The sequence below is a fragment of the Salarias fasciatus genome, chromosome 11, assembly GCF_902148845.1.
Source record: "Salarias fasciatus chromosome 11, fSalaFa1.1, whole genome shotgun sequence".
NCBI lineage: Eukaryota > Metazoa > Chordata > Actinopteri > Blenniiformes > Blenniidae > Salarias > Salarias fasciatus.
In genome coordinates, this window is record NC_043755.1 from 30,459,865 (window position 1) to 30,484,441 (window position 24,577).

General features: G+C 46.0%; 2 protein-coding genes across 3 annotated transcripts; one reads left to right on the forward strand and one right to left on the reverse strand.

The window, feature by feature from the left end:
- Positions 1–416: 416 nt before the first annotated feature.
- LOC115397074 (protein DEK) lies at positions 417–4,629 on the forward strand. The gene is made up of 12 exons (XM_030103238.1): positions 417–515; positions 1,541–1,674; positions 1,933–2,031; positions 2,105–2,214; positions 2,370–2,464; positions 2,582–2,711; positions 2,816–3,112; positions 3,541–3,732; positions 3,827–3,902; positions 4,095–4,237; positions 4,322–4,390; positions 4,476–4,629. The coding sequence occupies exons 2-12, from the start codon at positions 1,557–1,559 to the stop codon at positions 4,485–4,487; spliced, it is 1,341 nt and encodes a 446-aa protein (XP_029959098.1). The 5' UTR covers positions 417–515; positions 1,541–1,556; the 3' UTR covers positions 4,488–4,629.
- npr1a (natriuretic peptide receptor 1a) lies at positions 4,504–23,372 on the reverse strand. 2 transcript variants are annotated; one of them, XM_030103231.1, is made up of 22 exons: positions 23,190–23,372; positions 18,580–19,351; positions 13,563–13,750; positions 13,317–13,430; positions 12,895–13,030; positions 11,277–11,371; positions 10,642–10,777; positions 10,163–10,247; positions 9,498–9,615; positions 8,921–8,995; positions 8,705–8,782; positions 8,504–8,608; positions 8,337–8,408; positions 8,085–8,247; positions 7,794–7,949; positions 7,466–7,634; positions 7,205–7,351; positions 5,881–6,004; positions 5,721–5,789; positions 5,433–5,607; positions 5,244–5,342; positions 4,504–5,051 (listed from the first exon to the last, which is right to left on the reverse strand). In XM_030103231.1, the coding sequence occupies exons 2-22, from the start codon at positions 19,328–19,330 to the stop codon at positions 4,906–4,908; spliced, it is 3,201 nt and encodes a 1,066-aa protein (XP_029959091.1). In that variant the 5' UTR covers positions 19,331–19,351; positions 23,190–23,372; the 3' UTR covers positions 4,504–4,905. The 2 variants fall into 2 exon arrangements, with proteins under 2 accessions (XP_029959091.1, XP_029959092.1); XM_030103232.1 differs by lacking the exon at positions 23,190–23,372 and having other exon boundaries at positions 4,506–5,051; positions 13,563–13,716; positions 18,580–18,696.
- Between the last annotated feature and the right edge of the window lie 1,205 nt (positions 23,373–24,577).

Sequence of the window (24,577 nt, forward strand, 5' to 3'; positions counted from 1 at the left end):
TGACTTCAACATGAAATGTTGAATCCTGTGTTTATTAAAGGAAACGTTTTATATTACTTAGTGAACAAAGTGAAAGGTGGAACCATTAACAATGAGAGAAACAGAATAGAGGAGTGTATAGCCACAAATCTGCTGTTTTGTGCTTATTCCTAATCTTATCTTCATCAATGATCACAATGCTTTATAACCCACTATACAGCATAGGGTTAGGGTTAGGGTTAGGTTATATACTTTATATTTATGCATGTATTTAATCTGTGTGTACAAATGTTATTGTTGTTTATACTGTTACAGTAAGCCGTGGCATTGCAGATGAATAAAGACTGAAGGGAAAATAAAAGGCTTCGTCTGAGCAGCGCTCGCAGGGGGCGGTACTGCGACTTTAACATAATCTACGTCATCGGGCTCTGGCCCAATCAGTGCAGCGGGCTCCTCGAGAGGCCCCGCCCCCTCAGAGAAACCGCCATCATGAAAACACAGAACGGATTGTGAGACGCACTTCGCATCATCTGCAGGTAAAACTCCTTTCTGCTCCTCCAGCCTCCCCCTTGCTGCCCCGGCCTCCTCTGTACTGCCCCAGGCCCCTTCCCTGTTTGCCCCCACGTGTATTTGAGCTCCTCTCCGGCTGTTACGGCGCGAGGCTCGGTCTCTTGCATCATTGCAGCTAAACGTTAGCCCACGGCTGATAGCCGCGCCAACAGCTGTTCTCACTCCTGCCGCAGCCTCCGAACCAAGCAGTGGACTGGCCAGACTAGTTAACAGCCTCTCCTGGGGCTGCGTGCTGTGGCGTCTGAGACTAGTTCGTCAGAGCCCGCCAGACAGGACAAAGTTAGGTTCCTGTTGGGGGTTCCGTGCAGCAACACTAAAGAATAAAGTCAGTGTGAGCAGCCCCGGTCCATTTGTATTCGCGACAAGAAATGGACGCATTTTACCGATCTTTAAGTTTGCTACAAGAAGTTATCTGATCTCACCGAACCTTTTCAGGCCCAACGTAAACTCAGCGTGAAGTTTTTGTGTAGTCGATTCAGAAACGGACTTCACCGGTGACAGGCGCCGTTTGAAAACTGAAGCGCGCCAATCCGCGTGACGTCGACGCGTGAAGTCAGATATGGATCTGCGCTTAGAAATAACACTTTTCTACAATAACAGGAACATTTATAGACTTTTCAGGGCTTCTAATCTTTAAAGAAGCTGCTGTCTTGGTTTCAAAGTATTTAATCACTAATAAATGCTTCTTTCAGGGAAGTAATTTTTGTTTCTAAAAGATGTGTAAACTTGTAAACAAAAATACCAAAACTCAGTTAACCTAACATAATTCAAAATAATAGATTTTTTTTAATGTTGAATATATTGATGTATTTTCCACTCAATTAGAGTTTTGTCCCCTTGTAATAATCCTTTTATAATAACATAGTTTGTGTTGGGAAATATCTGAAATAATACATGTTATTTTTACATATATGAAAATGGTCATTTTTGATGACAAGTCTCCTGAAGCTGGAAGGACGATGGAGAGGTCTGATAAGTCTTCTTCTCTCAGGATTCACAGGATAAAGATGACTGAGGTGGCGGAGGAGGTGATGGACAGTCCCGTCCAGTCCGAGGAGGAAGTGGAGGAGCAGAAGCTTTCTTCAGAGGGAGGAGACGCTCGGCAGAGTCACTCTGGAGCAGCTGGTGAGAGGACCAGATGATGTGTTGTTCATATGATAGCCACATTTTATTAAATAATGTTGACAAATCCACAGTCTTTCCTTGAAGGAACCTCATTTCTGTTTCTTCTTTGTTCCTCTCTCCGGTCACACATGAACTATACTGCTCAACACTGCCCCCACAGGTCACCAGGGGTATTGCTTTGTTTGCTACACACCTGTGAACTTGAGATGTGCAAACGGATTCCTGCTGTTTGTTGAATTGTTTGTCTGTTGTCTGCAGCTGGTGGTGACCTGATTCAGGGGAAGCGGGTGAAGAAGACAGTGGAGCGGTTGGATTTTCAGGCACCGAAGCAGCTTGAGAAGCTCCGAGTCGGAGACGGTGAGTGTGGCGGCGTACGATGGTGAGCTCGGTGTGATACACACACATCTTCACAGGGTGTTCTGCTCCTCAGGCTGTGGGGAGAAGCTGGGAGAAATCCCTCGAACCAACTACCAGATCACCAAAATGAAGCCAGCAGACCTGAAACCTCTTCACACAGTGCTGTTCGACCGGCCCGGGAAGGTTTGTTTTTATCTGTGTGTGTGTGTGTGTGTGTGTGTGTGTGTGTGTGTGTGTGTGTGTGTGTGTGTGTGTGTGTGTGTCTGTTGAACCTCTCAATAACACTTTCTATGTGTGTGTGTGTGTGTGTGTGTGTGTGTGTGTGTGTGTGTTGTCAGATGGCGACCATAAAGAAGAACCTGCGCCTGTTTAACGGGTTCTCCTTTGACTCTGACAGTGAACAGTTCAACAAGAAACGAGACAAAATGTTGAAGTGAGTGTGATACACACACACACACACACACACACACACACACACACACACACACACACACACACACACACACACACACACAGCTCTCTTCACTGACAATGTTCTTTCAATATCCAGGAGTTCCAACTTTACAAACTCCAAGCTGAAGGTGATGTGCAGCGTTCTCGATCTGGAGAAGAAAGGAACTCACTCAGACCTGGTGGACAGGATCCTCACGTTCCTCACCTCACCCAAGAGCAGTGGCAAGGTGAGACAGACACCTGAACCACGATCATCTGGGTTCCCAGCTGTGCAGGTCAGGTTGTCGGTTCTAGAGGAAACTGACCTGTGTTTTTGGTGGTGTTCTGACAGCGGCTCCTCATCAAGAAGAAGAAGAAGTCCAAGAAGAAGCTCTCCGGGAACGACGCGACACCTCAGGCCAAGAAGAAGAAGAAGAGCAAACCCAAAGCCAGCAGCTCCTCATCCTCCCCCAAGAAGTCCAAAGCAGGCAACAAATCCAAGGCCATTGTCATGGACTCCAGCAGTGATGAAGACCAGGACGAGGAGGAGGAGGAGGAGGCCGGGGCGTTGGCTGAAGAGAAACCGTCAGAGAAGGAGGAGAACAGCAGCTCTGAGGAGGAGGAGGAGCAGGAGGAGTCTGAGGAGGAGGTGAGTGACAGCTCAGCATTATGCCTCCTGTGATGAAGACCTTCTGACACATCAGTGTGTTTATACCGATGCAGTACCGGCACCCGGCCCGGCTGGTGGGGTTTATCCTCTGAAACAGGAAGTTTAATGAATTAATGCTTGGGAAAATAGTACCAGCACCCTCATCTCTCAAAGCAAACATCTGGGTTCACTTTGGTTTCACAACTATAAAGGGAGTCATGAAATGGACACAAAGCATTTGCAAACACTGCTACAGTGAAATCTGGATCAGCTCTTTGCAGGCTGGTCAAGCACTGAGAGTTTCTTTCACTGCAACGAAGGGACAGAGGAGGTCCTCTGAGAGCTCCATCTGGCTGTCATTACTAACAGTCTGTGGTCCAGATTGTTGGGAACTCTCATGATTTTTCTCTGACCTCTGACTGTTTCAGGCATCCAAATCCAAGGGACGAACTTCCAGTGCCTCAAAGAAACAAACTGGAAAGAGACCCCGAACAGCTGGGAAGAAGAGCTCCGCCCCCAGGAAGAGAACCAAGAAGTCCTCCGACCAGTCCTCGTCCCAGTCCAAGTCTGAATCCGAATCCCAGTCCGAGTCCGAGTCTGAGTCTGACAACCAGCGCCAGGTAGGAAGAAGACACGTACACACACTCAATGGCGTACACACACACACACACACACACACACACACTTACTTAACAGGAGTCGTTTGTCTTTCAGGCTAAGAAGAAGAAGAAGCCTTTAGCTAAAACAAAAAAGGCTGACAGCAGCAGCAACAGCAAGAACACACACACAGGTGAGTCAGAGAGCAACTCACCTGAAGGGGCTGACACACACAGGACAGTGACTCAGCACTGCCTCCCAGTGGACAACCAAAGAAATGTGGGCATGTTGGAGAGTTAAAGAATGTAAAAGAATCACACTCTGTGTGCGTGTGTGTGTGTGTGTGTGTGTGCGTGCGCGCGTGTGTGCATGTGTGTGTGCACAGCTGAGGACAGCTCTGATGAAGATGAGCCTCTCATCAAGATGATAAAGAAAGCTCCAAGTGACGATCAGCTGAAGGAGACGCTGCAGAACCTCCTGAAGGAGGCCGACCTGGAGGAGATGACCATGAAGCAGATCTGCCAGAGGGTGAGTCTGCTGCTGCTGCTCTTCATCGTCCTCCCCTCTCCTCTTCCTCCTCTGCGTCCCTGACGGACTCTGTGTCTCTTTCAGGTGTTTGATTTGTATCCTGACCATGATCTGAGCAGCAGGAAAGATTTCATCAAACAGACTGTCAGAGCTGTGAGTATACACAACTGCGCACGCACACACACACACACACATTCGGATCGGGGTTAAACAATAGTGTGTGTTTTGTATTTTTCAGCTCCTGACATGAAGGTGTGGCTGAGCAGCAGCGGACAGCAGTGTTGTTTGTTTTTTTTATTTGTTTGTTTGGTGAATCTTCTTCAGTTTGCTTGTTTTTATCTCGGAAGTCAGTTTACAGTTGGTCTTGTTACTCAATAAAGTTTGGAACTCAACTCTTCCGTTTGTGTTCATCACATTTAAAATAGACTCAGTCCAAATGTCCACTCTGAACGTCCACACTCTGAGCTTGGACTGATTGAATCAACAGTTTTTAGTTTGTTTTTTTTAAACCAGTCTTTGCTACATTTCACAACCTGACATCGTCTCCGGGGGACGGCGCACCGAACTGCCGTGCTGGTTGTGAGGCTGGTCAGGCTGCTCGCGGCTCATAGTTCGTCCTCGTCCGATTGGCTGCGGCGTGAAGATAAAGCGACGCTGTCCCGCCCGTGTCATTGGCTGTCACTCTCTCCCAGCAGCCAATAGGTGGTCATCTTCCCTTTCCCTTTGATGTCGATGTCTCCCCTCAACTCCAACTGGAACCAGTTGAACTCCAGCAGGACGTCACGGGTCGCAGACGATATATGGATCTTCAGGGCTACACACACAAAAACAGCGGATAGAGTGTGTTTACAATGTAAAGCTGTATGACAGACAATAAGGGTTTTTTTTTCATCCACATGCTGGCGAACTTCAGAGAGGAAAACAGCTGCGAGAGCTGATCTTTTTGGTGTGTTAGCACAGTCTGGAGTGAATAAAGGATTAGTTGTGTGTGTGTGCGTGTGCCGACCTTCTCCAGTGGACTCCATACGTGACGACGTGTTGACAGTGTCTCCAAACAAACAGTACCGCGGCATCTTGAGACCCACAACTCCTGCACACACAGGACCTGCAAAAACACACACACACACACACACCAGCTGATCTTGCACTGCCTTGCAGTTTTTGTGTGAGGGTTCTGCGTTTCCGCCCCACTCACCGCTGTGGATCCCGATCCGGAGCTTGAGCTGCTGCTGGGGGCGGTGGCGGATCCTGAAGCTTCGTACGGCGTGCAGCAGGGCGAGCGCCATGCGGGCGATCTCCCTGCCGTGCAGGTTCCCGTTCCTCACCGGCAGCCCCGACACCACCATGTAGGCGTCCCCGATGGTCTCCACCTGAGGAGGCCACAGCCGGACGTTCTCACAGGTTCTCCAGATGTTCTCAAAGGTTATTTCTTTTTATATTTATATATTTCATGTTCTAACACGCTATCTTGAACTTGTTTCACCTTGTAAACATCAAAGTTGTCGATGATGGCATCGAAGCAGGTGTAGAGGTCGTTCAGGAGAGTCACCACCTGCACACACATCCTCATTCTCATCATCATCATCATCTTCATCACCACCTTCCAACCTCCTGCCCAACTCCTGCTCCTGTCTCCTCCTCACCTCCATAGGCGTGCTCTCTGCCGAGAGGGAGGTGAATCCCACAATGTCACTGAAGTAGATCGTGACGGAGTCGAAAGCTTCAGCTTGAACCGTCTCTCCTCGTTTCAGCTGCTCGGCAACAGAACTGAGACAAACAGAAACGAGACACACACTTGTGGTAAACACATCCCTTCCTGTTTCGCCTGGCAGCTGTGTGGATGTGGAGCCACTACTACTTTATCTATTGTAATCTTTGCAGATAAACGTGAACCACAGATAATTCATTTCAGCGTGTTCGGCACAAATATCGTCTTTAAATGTCCTCACAAAAGACTCTCAATGTTTGAATTTGTTTTCTAGCTTAGCATTGGTGATAGCATCTCTGTCCTCCCCCTCTTTGTCTTTCTCAGTGTGTTTGATGTTGTCTAACTCCTCGGCCTCCTCCAGTGATAACCCAGCACGTCCCGAGCGGCCGGGACAGCAGGCCGGCTGGGTGACTGTAGGAAGGAAGTGTGGTTCTCAGCCCCCAGGGCCTTTTCACCATCCACCCATTCGTGTTTGTAATTGCTTTTTCCCACTCGGCGTCACTCTGGCTGAGAAAAAGACTTATCGGCAGCTCCACATTCCAAAACGTTATGTTTTAGAGACACCAGGGACCAGAGTTCAGTGGATCCCTGGAGCCAGAGCAGGCGGCATTGAGTCTGGTCAGAAACTGCTGGAGTAAAAGTCAACGGCTGTGGTCAAAGCTACTGATGATTTTCTCACGGCCTCAAAGGACTGGTCTCTGTTGTCCTGTTATAGATCTCAGTGCAGCATTTGATACTATTGATCAGAGCATTCTATGACAGAGACTGGAATAGATCATTGGGACTAAAGGTACAGTACAAAACTGGTTCCACAGGGCTCTGTCTTAGAAACTACACTTTCCACATTATACACACCTCCTGGAGGGAATATTATCAAGAAACACTCCATTAACTTCCATTGTTATGATACACAAATGTATTTACCTATGAAACAAGATGATAATGATCAACTTGTCAAACTGGAAGCTCGTCTTAAAGACATAAATGCCTTGATGAACTGTAATTTTCTGCTCCTGAACCAAAGCCAATGTTATATTTGGCCCCAAACATCTGAGAGACAAATGATCCAAAGATAAAGTAACACTAGAAGGTATTACTTTGACCTTTAGTCTAGTACTTAGAACTTTAGTAATGCTCTTAACAACCAGGTTCTATCATAGTTTAAAAAGCTGTTAGCAGAACACTTGGTTCTCAGAGTGCTGGCCTACTGGAGGTTTCTAGGTTTCCTTTAATTAAAATGGGAGGCAGAGTATAGTTACTGAGGAAGTATCTGGTAGAGTAGGTTCTCGGCCTTGCGTTTCTCTTCATGGTAAGCTTGAGTTCGTTCCTCCACCAGTTCCTCCAGGTTGTTAGCGTACTGCTCCATACGGGACAGGAGATTGTCCAGGATGTTAGACCCATAACCTCTAAGGAGACAGGAGGAGACCAGGTGTTAGTCCTCGACTCTCCATAAACACTGGAGTGAAACACAGCAGGTTGATCCGTCCTCCTCGATCAATTCTGTCTCTCTCCCTCCGTACTTGTTGTGTTTGCGCAGTAGAATTCGGATCTGGTTGAAATCGGGTCTCTCGGTGGGTTCCTCGGCCCAGCAGCGCTGCATCAGCTGACCGAGTTCTGGACTGTGGCTCTGGGGGTCCACGGTGGGTCGCAGGCAGGGCCACTCGCCCAGGATCACCCGGTCCACGATCTCTGAGGGTTGAAACACAGGGCAAGGGCTCTCACAACAACTGCTCCTGCAGCAATAACTCCTGTGTCAGCAGCTGATACGAGCTCTGGTGTTAGCTTCTGGTGTTAGCATCTGGAGTTAGTTCACGTCCTTCACTGCCACTGGCCCCGAACGGGTCTCACCTTTAGGACTGAGTGGATCCCCTTCCAGGTAAAACGCTCCTCGTCGCAGCGCCACCTCCTGCAGGATGATCCCAAAGCTATAGACGTCTCCTTTCTGAGTTCCCTGAGGAGGTGGAGACTCCATCCTGAGGAGCTCCGGCGCCATCCACAGCTTCTCTGCAGTCGGAGGAGCAGAAGGAGGAATCGCTCAGCTCAAGTTTCTTCACTCGACATAAACAGAACGGCAGGAAGAATCAGAGAGCGCTAGAGAAGACGACATCCAGCTGATGGGACGTGTGGTGGGAGACTCACGGGCGTAGTAGGCGTGAGCGTCGGTGCCCAAGTTGTCCTCGGACCTGAAGCAGGAGAGTCCGTAATCTGTGATCTTTAACACGAATCGGTTATCGACCACACAGTTGGAGGATTTCAGCTTCCCGTGAGAGACGATCACGCTGTTATGGAGGAACAACATGCCCTGCAGGAGGAGAGAGGAGAGGCAGGAGGAGGACTGAAGGTCAGTCTGAGGACTTGACCCCTTCCTGAGGGTTTCCATGACAACGTTACCTTGACAATGTCGTTGATGAGGGAGTATTTGAACATCCAGTCCAGTGTGATGCTGTCGTTCTCCAGGATGTCCTGCGAACACAACGACCTCAAACGTCCGACACAGTCACACAGACGGGTGTTTGGACAGATGTGCAGACGTGTGGACAGACAGATGTTGGGAGTACCTGCAGGCTGCCCCGGGGACAGTACTCGGTGAGGATGCAGATGTTGGGGGGGTCGATGCATGCCCCGATGAACCTGGTCAAGTGTTCGTTCTGAACGTCTCGCATCTGAACACAAGCATGCGGTCAGATAAGTGTTTTCCAAGCTGAGGTCTGCATCCCAGTCAGGGACCACCTGGACCCTGAGAGCTCTGAAGAACTCACGTGTTTGAGCTGGAAGAGAATTGTTCTGTTCAGCTCGATGCGTTTTCTGTTGCTGTATTTAATAGCCATGATATTTCCCTGGAACAGCGAAAAGAGCAGCATATTCACAGCCTGCAGGGGGCGCTGCTCCTCCAGGAGCACGATCGGAAGCCACTCTGAAACACTGCATCCTCAGCAGCAGGAGAACAAGGAGCAGTGACATGAGGAGCAGCTGACCTTGTAGTATCCAGTCTTTGCAAAAACCTGCAGGTTTCCATCAGCAGTCATCAGGGAGCCATAGTTTGATCCCCTCTAAAAAACAAACAGGAAAACCAGATGAAACTAAACTGTAAAGCATCGAAACCACTCAATAACACATCTAAACAAATACAAAGGTAATCTAAACCAGCACATAACACACCTAAACCAGTTTATAACTCATGAAAACCAATCCGTAACTCACTTAAACTGGCCCATAGCTCATCTAAACATCTAAACACTTAGCACGCAGCATATCTAAACCACTTTAAAACGAATCTAAACCAGGACATAAATCATCTTGATACTAACCAAAGGGCATTTGCAACAAAATGAAAATTCACCAGTTATTAGAAAAATAAATGTATATGACTGAACATAAAATTACAAAAACAGCTCAAACACATACGTGCTCTTACTCTGTAATGGTTCAACAAAATATATATTAAAAACAATAACAGAAAGAGTGCCATCCCTCTGCCCTCAAATAGGTGCAATACTGCCCCTCTGCCCTGTGTGTGTGTGTGTGTGTGTTTCTGCGCGTGTGTGTACGAACCAGTGAGAGTGTAATCCTGCTGCCACTGCGTAGCACTTTGTCTGGGTTGATCATGTGGATGTCGTCCCAGCTGATCCTCCACAGCTGAGCCACCAGCTCCTTCTCCAGCTTCATCCTCCTGCAGGAGAACATCTCATCACTGTTACTGAGGAGCATTTAAGATCGGGAACATCCTGACTCAGAGAGACGCTGAAAAATTAATCCACGCATCTGTTACTTTCAAAGTAGGCTGTAGTATTTCCCATATTGTCAAGACTGCTGGGACTCTCTCTCTCTCTCTCTCTCTCTCTCTCTCTCTCTCTCTCTCTCTCCTCTGAGCGTAAAACTGAAAGTTCCTGATCTGAGCATTCCATCACATGAGCAGTGAGTGATGAGAACCTGATTGTTGTTTGTAGTTCTCTGTCTTTGTCTTGTCCTTTTCTCTCTTTCTATTCTCTAACCTCCAACCGGAACAGCAGAAATTCTCCACCTCTGAGTCTGGTTCTGCAGGTTTCTTCTGCTGAAACAGAGTTTTTCTGTTTCACCGTCTGCTGTGCTTGCTCATGTGGAATTGTTGGGTTTCACTCTCTAAAAATGCCTTCAGATGACAGCGTTGTGTTTTGTAAATTTGAACTGAAATAATCAGACAAACTATGTCAGGACCTGAGAGGAAGAGCAGCCCTCACCTGTAGATGAACATGGAGATGGTAAAACCCATGACCAAGATGAAGAAGAGCACAATGGAGACCATCTGAGAGATGGTGATGGTCTCTGAGGGAGGAACCACAAACTGACATGAGGCTGTGAGCATGTGCACTCGTGTGACGCTAAACTGAACATTAACACCTGACTACAGTTACTAGTTACTTCTTAAAAAAACATAGTAGTGTTGTGGCATGAACGGGGCCTTTAGAGGTTATGAAGATGGATGAATGGACTTACTCTACTAGTTTCAGCAGATATAAAGTAACTCGTCACTTGATAAAGTTCCTCTGCTAATAACAGTGACAAGTCTGTCTGACTCAGTCATGAAACTGAAGTTACATCAGTATGACAGAGGAAATTTTGTGTGTGTGTGTGTGTGTGTGTGTGTGTGTGTGTGTGTGTGTGTGTGTGTGTGTGTGTGTGTGTGTGTGTGTGCGTGTGCGTGTGCGCGCGCACTGACTTGCGAGGCAGATCGGGTTGTCATTCTTGAAACCGCAGACAGGAACGTCAGGAGGACAAACTCCACCTAACCAAAATATGGACGTCCCTGGAACCATGGAGAGCTGCTGGGCCGTGGTGTCGTAAACTGACACAATCTGAAACGACGACGACAACAAACTGAAACTGTGACACAAACTGGTACGACACAGTCGTTTGTGATTACCATGACCAGTTTTTACCAAATTTAGAATGACAATAACGGAATAAATAATCAAAAAAAAAAAAAAAAAAATAATAATAAATAACAGATACATAAGTCAACATTTTGGTGAGCAGTGCCAGAAATTAAACAGAAACGCATTTCTTTTTGACAAATGGATGAAAGTTAGTGTGTTTGTGTGTGTTTGTCCACTGAGTTCGATTACATGGAGCAAGTGGGTCGGGACCAAGTCACTGTGCACCCAGCAGCTCACCAGATCCAGAAGGTGAGTCAGCTGCACCCCGAGAGTCATGCACCCCCACCCCCCTCCACCCCCACTGTGCCCCATACAGGACAGACCATCATGTTGATGATGGTGGTGTGTGTGTGTGTGTGTGTGTGTGTGTGTGTGTGTGTGTGTGTGTGTGTGTGTGTGTGTGTGTGTGTGTGTTCACCTCGTAGACGCTGCTGTTCGTGTCCCTCAGGTCCCACAAAGCAAAGGAGGTCTCTCTGTCCCCGTTCTCATCCAGGTGGACCAATCCCGTCACACCTAACACACACACACACACACACACACACACACACACACACACACACACACACACACACACACACACACACACACACACACACACACACACACACACACACACACACACACACACACACACACACACACAAAATCAGCAGGTCTCCTCTCTGATGAAAACCATTAGCGGTTAATGACAGGTAATTAGTGAGGTGGTGTTTGTGTGTTATAAATGGTCTCCATGGCGACAGACTCAGGTTCCATGGCGGTGATTAGCCAGAGAGCTGTTTGAGAAGTTTGTTTCAGTGTGCGTCCGTCCGCAGGTACGCCTGGACAGGTGTCCAGTCCATCACAGGAAAAACACACACTTACATCCACACAAGTTATCTTCATATGGAATGTTCCTTGATCAGAGGAGGGAACCAGAAAACCCAGAGGAAATCCATGCACACACAGGGAGAACATGCAAACTCTACACAGAAAGGCTGGGATTTGAACCCAAACACAACAATTCCACATAAGCAGCAAGACACAGTGGAAATAAAAGACTCTCCTTTAATCGGAGAAAGACTCGCTGCTGTCGGACCCCCTTTGTAAAAACAGCAGAAACACTCAGGGACATCAGTTTGGGTCCTTTTCCTCTCGTCCCGCTCTCTGAGTCGCCATGGTGACCAGAATCAGCAGCCGATTGGCTGGCTGGACAGTCTCTGTCTCTCAGGATGATGAAGACCAGAGCGGGTGTGTGGACGTTTGACATGGTGATGTCATGAGGGGGCGGGGCCAGAGGTCACATAATGAAAAGTGGATGACATTTACCGACGCACTGATTGGATCGGTGACGCCATTATGCTGATTGAAATGTCAGTGATTGCCCCCACAAACACACATGTACCTGTGGGAGTTTTATGTTTGCAGCGGGTGATATATTGTTTTCCAGAAATAAAAGGTCTGTGTATGTGTGTGTGTGTGTGTGTGTGTGTGTGTGTGTGTGTGTGTGTGTGTGTGTGTGTGTGTGTGTGTCTGCCTGTCCCCCCCTGTTTTACGGCCCTCTTTGTGAGCAGTAATCTGATCTCCCCTTTCATGTGTGATGTGTCCTGGATATTATCTGTGCTCTGATCTCATTACTGCACCTCCCTCTGCGCCTCGTCTCACACCTCCTCCCCCATCTCTGCTTCATGAGAGCTCTGACCTGTTCCTGAACATTAATTAATATTCAAATGTGAGCAGTTTTCACTAACAGGCGGAGAGCATCCATATGAATGTACGTTCAGTACCTGCAGGAGGTCTCAGGTTCAGTTTCAGTCTGCACACACCACAGACACCCTGTCCGACTGGAGGAGGAGACAGAGGTCTCTGGTTTCAGTCGATTAGATTTCAGGTTTATTTTTGGGAGACGGTCTGACAGTGAGCAGAGAGAGAGTGTGTGTGCGTGCATTTGTGAGTGTGGTCACACATGTCATTTGTCACCTTGATCAGCAGGTTGAGCTCAAATCTGTCCAACGCCAACCTACAACAACACGCAGCAATACACAACAACAACTGACCGTGGAAGATTCGGTTCCACATCCTGTCGGTGACCACTTTACCCGACGGGCGGGTTCTGGAGGCTGCCATGGTCTCGTTGAGTGCGTGTGTGTAGAGCATCAGGCCGTCATAGAACCCTCCGGCAATGATGTTCATCTGGAAGAAGAACACACTTCGTTTACTGAGGAGGAACTTTGCCATAACTCTGGAGGAACCCTGCAAGAACATAGTAGGACCCATAAGAGAATCCAGAGGAAAGCCAACAAGAACCAAGAAAGAACCCTTAGGAGAAACAATAAAAAGACCAAGGAAGAACCTCGGGCTCTGAGTTGTACGTTTCCCTGACATAAATCCAGAGTTCTTTAAAATGATTTTTTTTTTTTTTTTGATGACGAGCATTTTGTGTGTACTCACACTCACACATATACACGCACACACTAACCAGTGAGTCCTGAATGGTGTAGTTGAACATGTTCTGGGCATCAGTCTTCAGGTTTTGGACAAACTGTTTGTATTCGGGGTTCTGAGGTTCTTGATATGTCAGGATCTTTACATTCTGCAACAAAGAGAAGCACATTTTTCAAAAGCATGCAGTCACATACTAATAACCCTCAACAGAAACACACTCTTTCTTTGTTATGTAGTTGGCTTTAGGTCAGAGCGACGGAACAGTGACAACTGTGTGTACCTTGAAGGCTTCCTTAGCAATGGCGTCGTCCTGGTCGCCACGGGCCCATGGCCGCTGATCTGACGTCGCCAGGCTGCTGGCGAACACGTCAATGTAGAAGAAGACGTACTGCTCGTGGGGAAGGTTGGCACGCCGGAACTGAACCATCAACTTCCTGAAGACGTCCGGAGAACAGCAGACAAACATCACTGAGGACAGCAGGAGGGAGAACATCAGGGGCAAGGGGTCGCACGTCTCAACAGAGAGGCAGAGAGTCAACCACACACACAGTCAAAGACACAGAGTCAGAGGAACAGAGAGATTTGCAGATTTAATGAGGAAATGAATTGGTACAGACGAAAACACTTGTACCCAACCTGAGGTCTGGGACCCCTGAGGGGACCAGCAGAGATCACAGTACACCAGGTTCACATTAGATTAGAAAATCTGTGTCTCTTTATTTTGAAGGCGTAGCTACCAGTGCTTTTATTCATACAATAGAGGGAGAGAACTGCAGGCGCGCACACACACACACACACACACACACACACACACACACACACACACACACACACACAGGTTTAACTTTATTACTCTGTCCTCATAAATCCACAAGTAGCCTCCACCTGCTTCCTGTTTCCTCCCAGCAGGACACACACACACACACACACACACACACACACACACACACACACACACACACACACACACACACACACACACACACACACACACACACACACACACTAGCTGCTGTCATCTCTGCGCGGTCAGAGGTTGGACTGCAGGAGTGTTCATGGTGCTGCCCCTGCAGTCTGACCTCTGACCTCTCTGACCTCTGACCTGTTCCACAGTTTCTCTGTTTATTTCCATTTAAATGGTCAAAAACAGGCTTTTACTCTCAGAGGATTCTACTCAAAGTGTGGAATTCAGCAGCAGATGTCTCATTTGTTAAAATTGCTTTTTTGTGTGAAATAAGGCCGTTTATTTTGAAAATATTACCTTACTATAAGTCACATATTACATGAAGTAAATTCATTTCAAAAATAAGAATTATTTAAAACAAAGTTTTATTTATATGGGTTTATTTTAGTTGCTTTAGTTTGAAAGAAGGGCTACTATTTTGGAACAATGTGAAATACCATGTTTTTGAAAACAAGGCCTTACATTTTGGCTTCTGTGGTCACTTTATTTGCACTCATTTGATTTATACAGTGTCGGGAGACAATAGATTTTAAAGTGTCATCAGATAGTTTCTAAAATGTTGTCAGACAATGACTTATAAATTGTTCTCAGATGACGGTTTATGAAGTGTTCATAGATGAATGTTGGTGAAGCGTTGACACAACAATTGATCCATCAGATGATAGTTCTCACCCAGGGGTCTCTGTGTGGTTTCGCAGAGGATTTTAGGAATGCCTGAAAGAGGTGATTGAGGGAACCATTCTTTATTTGTGAGCTGGATGTATTAAATGTAGACTCAGCAGAGACTCAGAGCTGAGAGAAGCTGCTGGTTTCATTTTACTGCTGAGCTGCACCAGTATCGATCCTCCAAATCAGGATCACTAATGGACCTCAGACAGGAAGGACACAGTCTGTGTGTGTGTGTGTGTGTGTGTGTGTGTGTGTGTGTGTTCCTGCTGATGGAGCTCATCATGTTTCCTGCTAACACCCTGAAGCTGTAACATTCAGACTTATTTCATCATGTTGGCAAATGTTCTATATTCAACAAAAACTCAGTTTGAGGTGAAAATTTAACATGATTTTATAGTAACACTCGAAAAAACATGACAGTACAGCATGAACTCTGTGCTGGGAATCAGACATGAGTATCCTGGGTGAACGACTGTTCACGCTGACTGGTTTTCAGTTCAGTTTTATTTCTATAACGCCAAATAAAACAGTCGTTTCAACGTACTTTTACAGAGAATAACACCAATAAATCCACTTGCGCAAGCACAAGAGATATTGGAAGGGAAAAACTCCCTTTAACCAGGAAGAAACCTGCAGATTCTGGCTCACATTCTGTCGCAGTAGTGGCTTAAAGGTGGAAAAAATGAAATTTTCCAAGGTGATGAACATCATTAATTTAGTTAATTAGCCCAGACTCTGAGGTGGAGACTTTCTGTTGTTCCTGTGATTGTTTGGGAAGAGAAGGAGAGAAAAGGAGAGGGCAGAGAACAACAAGGAAACAGGACATAATAAGGTCCAGAACCTCATCAGATACAGGTAGCTCCAGGTTTGTTATGACAATACTGTATGCGGGGTGTAGAAAGAGAAGAACACAAACTAACAGAACCTCCCCAGCTTGGTTCCACAAATGTTAGAGGAACTGCGATGCATCAATGTTTGTTCCAATTCAGTTTGGAGAATGTCCCAGATGTTTGTACTGTTCATACTGAATCCCTGGACTGAGGCCATCTGTGTCTTGGTTCTACGCTGATCTTCCTCCAGATCCTTCAGCCTCTCTCTGCTCCACATTAGATCCAGAAATAAAGGAGCGTTCTTTACATTCATGACGTTTTGTGCGTCTTAAGGAATCTGACAGTATGCTCTAGTACTGCTGTCGGCCACAGAGTAGTGGTAGAACCAGAGTGGTAGAACCCGAGTGACAGAACCAGAGGTAGAACCTCATTGTTCCATCTTCATCATGTTCTTCGAATGTCATCATGGTTCTACAGAAAGATCCCAGGGTCTGCTTCCTTCTATCTGGGCAGAGGGATCATCAGGACACACACACACACACACACACACACACACACACACACACACACACACACACACACACACACACACACACACAGAGTGAGAGGAACTTCTTGTTTCTGCAGATTTATGACTCCCGTTTGTTTTGTTATCCGATTACTTGTTTCATGTTTGTCTTCACTGAGTTTTATCAGCTTTCATTGTTAAGAGACAAACACACACGGTGGTGAGCATGCACAGTTGTTCTTGGTTCGAATCTTCAGCAGGACGCCAGAGGAGGTTCTGCTGCTGTCACTTTTCTCAGTTCATGTGGAACCACTAGGGGGCACAACACCATGAGAGCTCAGCCCTATGTTCACCAACAGTGGCATGTTAGCTCACACTTTACCTATTAGCTAACGTGTTTGATCACAGTAAATGGCTCCACTCCTGCAGGACGAGAGCTTCCACACACTCATTAGCTTCAGTTAGCTCCCGCTAGCTTAAGTTAGCATGAACAGCTGTGTGAACTTGATGCCATAAGGGTCCAACTGAAGAGCTGCAGTAGTCGGTCAAACATTAACTTGTCTCTCAATCTGTTTTCCATCCACACGTTCAGCTCTTTCCATGACACTTAGGAACTGAGGACCACGCTCCCCCTGTTCCGCCTGACCCTCCTGCCAATCCTTCTAATTGCCCTGGTTCCTTGACGTGTCTTTAATGAGTCCACTCATCCATCCTGTGCACCCAGCACTCCATCTCAAGGAGCTGGGTTCATTCCGGCTGATTGTGTGTGAAGGCAGGGTACATCTGGACAGGTGTGTGTGTGTGTGTGTGTGTGTGTGTCTGGACTGTGGATGGTATCTAAGGGGTTTGAACCACTGCCCAGGTGTGTGTGTCTGGAAGCTTGAACTGCTGCACCACGTGGCGCCCGCACACCGCAGCGGTTGTACGGGGTGATTAGCACAGACAAAGAGAAAGAAGGTAAAATTAGCAGCAGAGTGTTTGTCAGGAAATAGCTCCACATCAGATAGCCTGCTGCACTTTCCATATAAGGAGGCAGGTTTCTGCCCCAAGGGGAGTTTAATGCCCCTCAGTAGGAAACGGGGCAGAAAATTGCAGACATGAGCCGGATTCAACACTGTGTGGTAACAGATTACTTTAAAGTACCGAAAAACTCATTTTTTTGTACTAGAGCTGCTGTCCCTCTCTGTTCTGCACGCTGAGACCACTGTTGGTTTAGCATTATCCAAGGACGCACCAACACCTTCAGCTAAAGTTCGCTCTTACTCAGTGAGCTCAAAGTGTTCGGGTCTACAAATATACATCTGTATCTTTTCTTCATCTCGTCTATTTTCATATGTCTTTGCCTTTCAACTTTCCAGGTTTATGTCTACCTTAACATGTCTGTGTCTGCATATGTAATTACAGTTCTTCATATTTCACGGATCGAAATATGATTCTACCGGCATTATGAACTCACAGTTATCTCTGGAGTTCCTCAGGGCTCAGTAGTCGGCCCACCCTGTTCATTGGCTAATCATGAAAATCTCATCCTGCCTCTAGTCGTTTTGTGAGTTAAATGAAATGAATGCTGTCTACTTTTACGACGTGAAAATTTTTTTTTTTTACCCTTACATCAAAAAGGCTTTTTGACCACCCATGTACCTTTTGAGCCCCCCAGGGGGGTAAGGACTCCTGGCTGTGAATCATGGATATTAGTAAAGCCCAGGTGTTTTAACAAGTTACAGGTCAATATCCAACCTTCCCTTGATTTCTAAAATCCTGATAAAAGTTTTTGCAAGTCAGCTGTGTCATCATTTATGTACAAACAATCTATTTGAGTCTTTTCAATCAGGATTTAGAGTTTATTTTCTCACAGAGACAGCTCTAGTCTAATCTTCTCATGCCCTCAGAGAAAGAACTGGTCTCTGTTCTCGTTCTGTTAGATCTCAGAGCTGCATTTGATACTATCGATCAGAGCACCTACTACAGAGACTGGAACATATTAATGTGGTTTCAATCAGATCTAATCTGTTTGTTGGTCTCTGTCTGTGTCCTCTCCTCTTCTCTCTAACCTCCAACCAGAACATCAGAAAGTCTCCACCTCTGAGTTTGGTTCTGCAAGGTTCTTCCTGTTAAAAAAGAGTCTTCCTTTCCACAGTCCCCTGTCCTTGGTCATGTGCAATTATTGGGTTTTCACTGGACTGTGTTGTACTTGGAGCATTATAAATGAAGCTGAACTGAACCAAGAACCATTACACAACATTCCCTTTCACATGCTAGCATCACAGCTGCTAACTACAGTTCTTTGGAGTACTCGGGGTTGTCAGGAGGCTCTGCCTGGACTCACCTCGGCCGTCGTTCTGGATATCGGACAGGATTTGGGAGTAGTTCACGGGTGTCTTGTGCTCGTCAAAGACGCTGTCAATGACTGAGATGTTGATGTTCCTCAGTTCTGTGTACAGACCCTCCACAGCGAAGTAGCAAGGCCGGTCGTCCACTGTTCTGTCGCTGAACATCAGGATCACGTGTTTCTGCCAGCCAAAGTGTTCACAGATCCGCAGGGCGAACCTACCCAGCTTCCTGTGGGTAGGGCCCGTGTTGGTGATGAACGGGTAGTCTGAGCCCACAAACGCCACGGCTGGGGCGCCAGCAGTTACCATGGGAACGTCCCAGTGCGTGGTGAAGAGGCCGACGGGGGAGGAGGTGTAGCAGCAGCCAGGCCCGATGAACGCCCATGGGTCGTGTGCCAGCTTCAGGTCCACCGCCATGAGTGGCGCAACAGACTCGGAGCACACGCCACGCTTGTCTTCACTGCTCTTGAAAAAGTATGTTAGGTGGAAGCCAGGCAGCAAGGTGGGATCGGCGTTGACTTCCCGGATGGCACGATCCAGGGCGGGGCCCACACGAGGCCACGCCCACGGGTAGTCGGTGTTGGTCTGAGGTAGAATGACAGCCAGCGTGATATTCTGCTGATGCTCGTGGTGTCCACGGCGCTGACGCTTCGCCGCATGGACCTGAACCATCCGTCCGGCCGCTGGTTGCAGGTCCGCCACAACCAGCAGAACCAGCAACAGGGAGACAGCCTGGCCGCAGCTCATCGTGAAAACACACAGCAGCTCCTGTAAACAATGACAAACATGTAAATAACAACAATACACTGGGAAAACAATTATAATCCATCATACACATAACACACCATGTAAATGACACACAATGTGTTAACAGACCTTTAAGCCCCGCCCTTGTAGATTTATGCAAGGGATCTGGCTCCTGTGCAACAGGTCATAAAGGTCACCATGTGTCAGTCTGAGCTTCTTCACTTCTGTTGTTATTAATAAAAATTGCTGGTCACACCTCACTGCATCCTCCTCCACCTCTGTGACTCTGAGTGGTGAGAGAAAAACTCCCTGAACTCCAACAGGAGGAGCGAACGTTCCTCCTTTCACATCACAGACCAGCATGAGATTTTCTAAGAGTCAACCTGGAGATCAGCAGCAGAATCTCACACACAGACAGACACACACGCTTCACTCGCTGCCTGAGAGTTGCCTTTGAGCTGAGAGAGAGATGGCACAGAGCACCCATGTGTGTGTGTGTGTGTGTGTGTGTGTGTGTGCGTGCGTGCGTGCGAGCGCGCGTGCGTGTGTGTTTGAGAGAGAAAGAAAGACAAACTGTTCAGTTCCACCATGTGGATCCACCTTTAATTAAACACCAGCTACAAAGTGCTTCTGTGACATGGTTAGAATGTCAGTGTTTCACCACAGGTGAACAAGAGAAACTGTTATGAGGAACCCAAAAAAGCAGCAGCAGAAAGGCGGACAGGCGGAGCATCACTCACACCACCAATCAGGGCTGCGCGATGTATCAAATATACTTGTTTGATCGCCTCTTGTTCTCTGTGCGATGTATAAAATGACTAGATCGTGAATAAGCATTGTCACACAGTTGCTTTCACCCGTGGGCATTTCGCTACAAGCTTCTCTCGCTGTTTTATGGCTCAGACAAAACAAGCACACCTACATATATGCAGTAACTCTTGCGAGAGCTACGTCACACACCTTTACTAAACAGGTGCTAGGCGTATGGGAGAACAGACACAGAAGATAGAGGAAGAAGAGTTCATTTCTAAGAAAATGAGTATGGGATCCATCAGTTGGTGGTAGTCTGGGTCCAAGAAGGAAAACGCTGAACAAACAACAGTATTTGTACACAATATGCTGCAGCAGCATTGCCATAAAAGGTAGCTGTACAAGAAATTTATATCATCATGTGAAGATTCCCTGACTACAAAATGTTGAAACTAAGCACCTCAACATCTCTCGCTGGTTCCAAAGAAGATGCTCAAGCAATCAGCTGAAATGTTTCTGAGAAAGTCTTGTGCAAAATATGCACTTTCAGTTTTAAAATTGCCAACTTTACGATTATGCTGATTAATACTGATACTGATTTGGCAAGTTTGACTTTGTTGTGATATCCTTCTTTGAGCATCAAAGTCAAATATTAGCATATATTAATGCTTTAATGTTGTCACAGAGTACCGGTAATCATACTGGTGTCACCGCATGAGTCATTAATTTAAGCTGAAGGCAAAATATTGAGATGTATATCATGTATCATGATAGGGCCGAAAAAAGAAAAAAAAAACATTGAGATATTGATAATAGGCCATATAGTCCAGTCTTAAACCCATTCAATAAAAGTCATTTTTCAACATTCAGAGAGAGCAGAACGAAGAACCCACCCAAGAAGAGTGAACGTCTCCAGACTAGAGAGAACAAGAACATCATCGTACTGATTCTCTACTGGAAGCAAGGAGACGTTCCACAAGAATGCTGAACCGCTCATGATCGAAGAAGAAACTGCAGAGAAATTCGACTGCAGGAGAGCTGAAGACAAGCGTTCACCGAGATTTTCCCTTTGACAGCTTCGAGAAATGTTTTTAACCGACGTGGTCCTACATGGTTCTCTACAAAAGTGGATGTCCATTAACTCCAGCATGTTCTACCATGAAGGACTGGAAGCTTCAATCCAGCTCAGCCATTCCATCAGCTCTGAGACATGCATGACAGCAGCTTTTTCAAACCTGTAAATTACTCTGACAGAGATATACATATCTCAAAGGAACAAAGAAATACTTTAATGATCCCAAAGGGAATCTTGGGATTTGATCACGATGGACTACAAGCCACTGACGGTTTGACAGACATTTTGCTCATAATTACTTTAGTTCCTCACTGAGCGAGGAAATACACGTTGGGATGAGAAACAGGGATAGAGTGAACTCGATGAGAGAACACAGAACAACAAAGTGAGGAAAGTCAGGACGTATGAAGCGTGCTGAGAACCTTCTTCGTGGACGGGATCTGGATAGGATGCAGGATAACAGAACTTCTGAGGGTGAAGATGACAGATCAGAAAAACGGCAACAGAATTTCCAACAGCTGTCAAGAAGAACTGTCAAAAATCCCGTTCAAGGAAGGGAATACATTTGGAAATATCTACAGATCAGGAATTGTGCCATGTGACAAGATCGGCAAACAGAAGATGACCATATTCTGGAGTATTTGGTCCCGCCACCTCCCCATCAGAGCCTCCATGTTCTACAGAAGAACGAACTGTGCACTCAGTGCTGATCTAAAAAAAAATCGAAGGTTTCATGGGACCTTGGGTTTGTTTTGGGAATGAGGACTGGACGAAAATAATTTCACAATGCGGAAAAAAATACAGGATGATACAAAGATATTGTTGGACCTCTGTGAGCCTGAACAGATTAAGCCTAAGGAATAATTAATTGTGTTGGAAATGTCAAAAAGGTACCGAGACTTTGATATGCTATCTGTCTGTGGGAATGTCCAATTGACCAACATTTCTGGGTGGTTGTTGTTTGTACTCGAAGTGATTGGTTTGGAAGAACGGTGCCACTCTGTCCAAGACTCTGTTTATTAGGTAATAAAGGAGTGATAGCTAACATATCAAAGGGAAGGTTCTCTGTTATCACGGTTCGAGTTCCAGTGGCTGTTAGAATTTTTCATAGACACTGATACAGCAGCTGATTTATGTCTTATGTATAACGTTTCCTTGTTTTTTTTCTCTGCAAGAACTTTCACACCTGTAGTATTATTGATAATTATTTTTAATTAAAAGCATTGTATGATTTTCATATACTAAGTAAAAAGTAAAATAAAAACTTGAATTTAAATAAATACAATTCAAGAAAGACGAAGCCTGTTCAGGTGGAACGTAGCTGGAGAATAACGACATGGACAAACCCAGTGAAGAACATGGGGAACCCAGAGGAAGAACATGGTGAAAGAACAGGAGGAAGGAAGTGTCCGGATGGTATGCAGGATAAATACGACAACATCATACAAACACGGCACACAACAAAAACACAACAGGAAAACACAACAACACAAAAAAAACAATGCAACAAAACAGCAAGATAACAGCAACGACGACCAGATAGCAATAGAACAATGCTACAAAACATTAACACAACGATACAACACAGCAAATACAACATGACAGCAACACAACAATAACAACACAGTAGAGCAACAAAACACAGCACAGCAACAACAAAACACAGACACAACAACACAAAGACACAACTATAACATCACAACACAACAAGACAACAGCACAGTGAAACCACAAAATTACAATAACACCTAAATACAAAAAACACATAAGACAATGACACAATGATAACAAAGTGTGTGTGTGTGTGTGTGTGTGTGTGTGTGTGTGTGTGATAAAAAACTACTGAAGATCAAATGGAAACAGGTCATAGGGTGTGTGTGTTGATTTTCTCACTTTATACGATTCTTAGAATCTTTAACGACCATTTACAACACACACACACACACACACACACACACACACACACACACACACACACACACACACACACACACACACACACACACACACACTCAGGTACACTGACGTTCATACCTCTGCTCGTGCCCACGCTCCTCCTCATGCCGGCGGGTAACCGACCATCCTGCCCCCGGGGGGTCCCGGTGGGGCTCACTGTCCCGGTACCGTCCGGTCCGGTCCGTGTCGGTTCCGTGCTCGAGCCCACCTGCTGCTCCAAATCGCGCGGTCCCCACAGCTCCGCTCCTTCTCCGGAATCAAACCCGAGCACTCTGCGAGGCTGCAGCCGCTGCACACGCTGACGGGGCGGAGACCGGAGGAGGGAAGTCCGGCTCACAATCACTGCTCCCGGTGGGGGGGGGGGGGGCGCGGGGGGGCGGAGGGGCAGATCGGGAAGAGTTAAGGGGAAGCTAAGGGGAACGAATTATCAGTAAATATCAGGGAGAGTTAAGTTAACAACAGAGTTAAGGGAGAAATTAAGGGGAATTTAAAGGTCGTTGAGCATAAATTTCTTCCCTGTGTTTGCTCGGATAAAATGTCACAATCTTAAAAAGATGCCTTTTCTAAACCAACTTTCACATGTTACTAATGCGTGCATTACTAATTATTAACTGTTTAATCTATATAAAGAATTACTGTTTAGGGAGAACAACTCTCTCAGCAACCTCTGCCAGGTTGGGTTAAAATTAATTGTGGCATCTAGTAAGATTATATAATAAATATCTTATTCTTTTCAATTGCCTTCAGTCTGATTCCTGTTCTTGTCTCCTTTTGAGGTTTTACCAGAAATTTCCTTGACACAGTCTTCATCCACTCACACCAGCTCCAGGCTCCAGACTTCACCGGGCCGAGATAAGGCCAAATCCTCGAAAAGTCTTCAGTCGACAGGGGAACAGGCAGATGATCTAGTTTCTGCTGTTTTCTCACAAACTTTTCTCAATTTTATTGAGTGCTTCAAACTTATTGCTGCACTCAGAGACAATTATTTGATTTTAAGGGTCAGTGATTGTCTGTTATGGGAGCACCTGTGAAGGGTGTCTGAATTGAACTGAAATTAGAAATAAATAATTTTAATTAAAATAAGCATTAAATAACAATAATAGAAGTAAATAAAATAATTGGAAATAAAAATTTGAATGAATTAGAAATGGAATCATCCCTCCAGCACATTAAAATGAGATGACCCTACACAGAATTAATATGGATTTGATTTGACCTGATGTGGTGCACTTTTTCATTGCACTGTTTAAATGTCTGAAAACAAATTCATGTCTGAAACATTTTCATGTCTGTAGCTTGGACTTCTTCAGTCACGACAAACAATTATTCATTAAAATCACAAAGTTTTAATTCTTTTTGTGAAAAACAAGTTTTTTTTTTCTTCACAGGCCACAGCTTGGAGGTCTCCTCGGCTCAGTTCAAAGTGGTAATCAGACAGAAAAGCCTTTAAACAGTCAGAAGTCAAG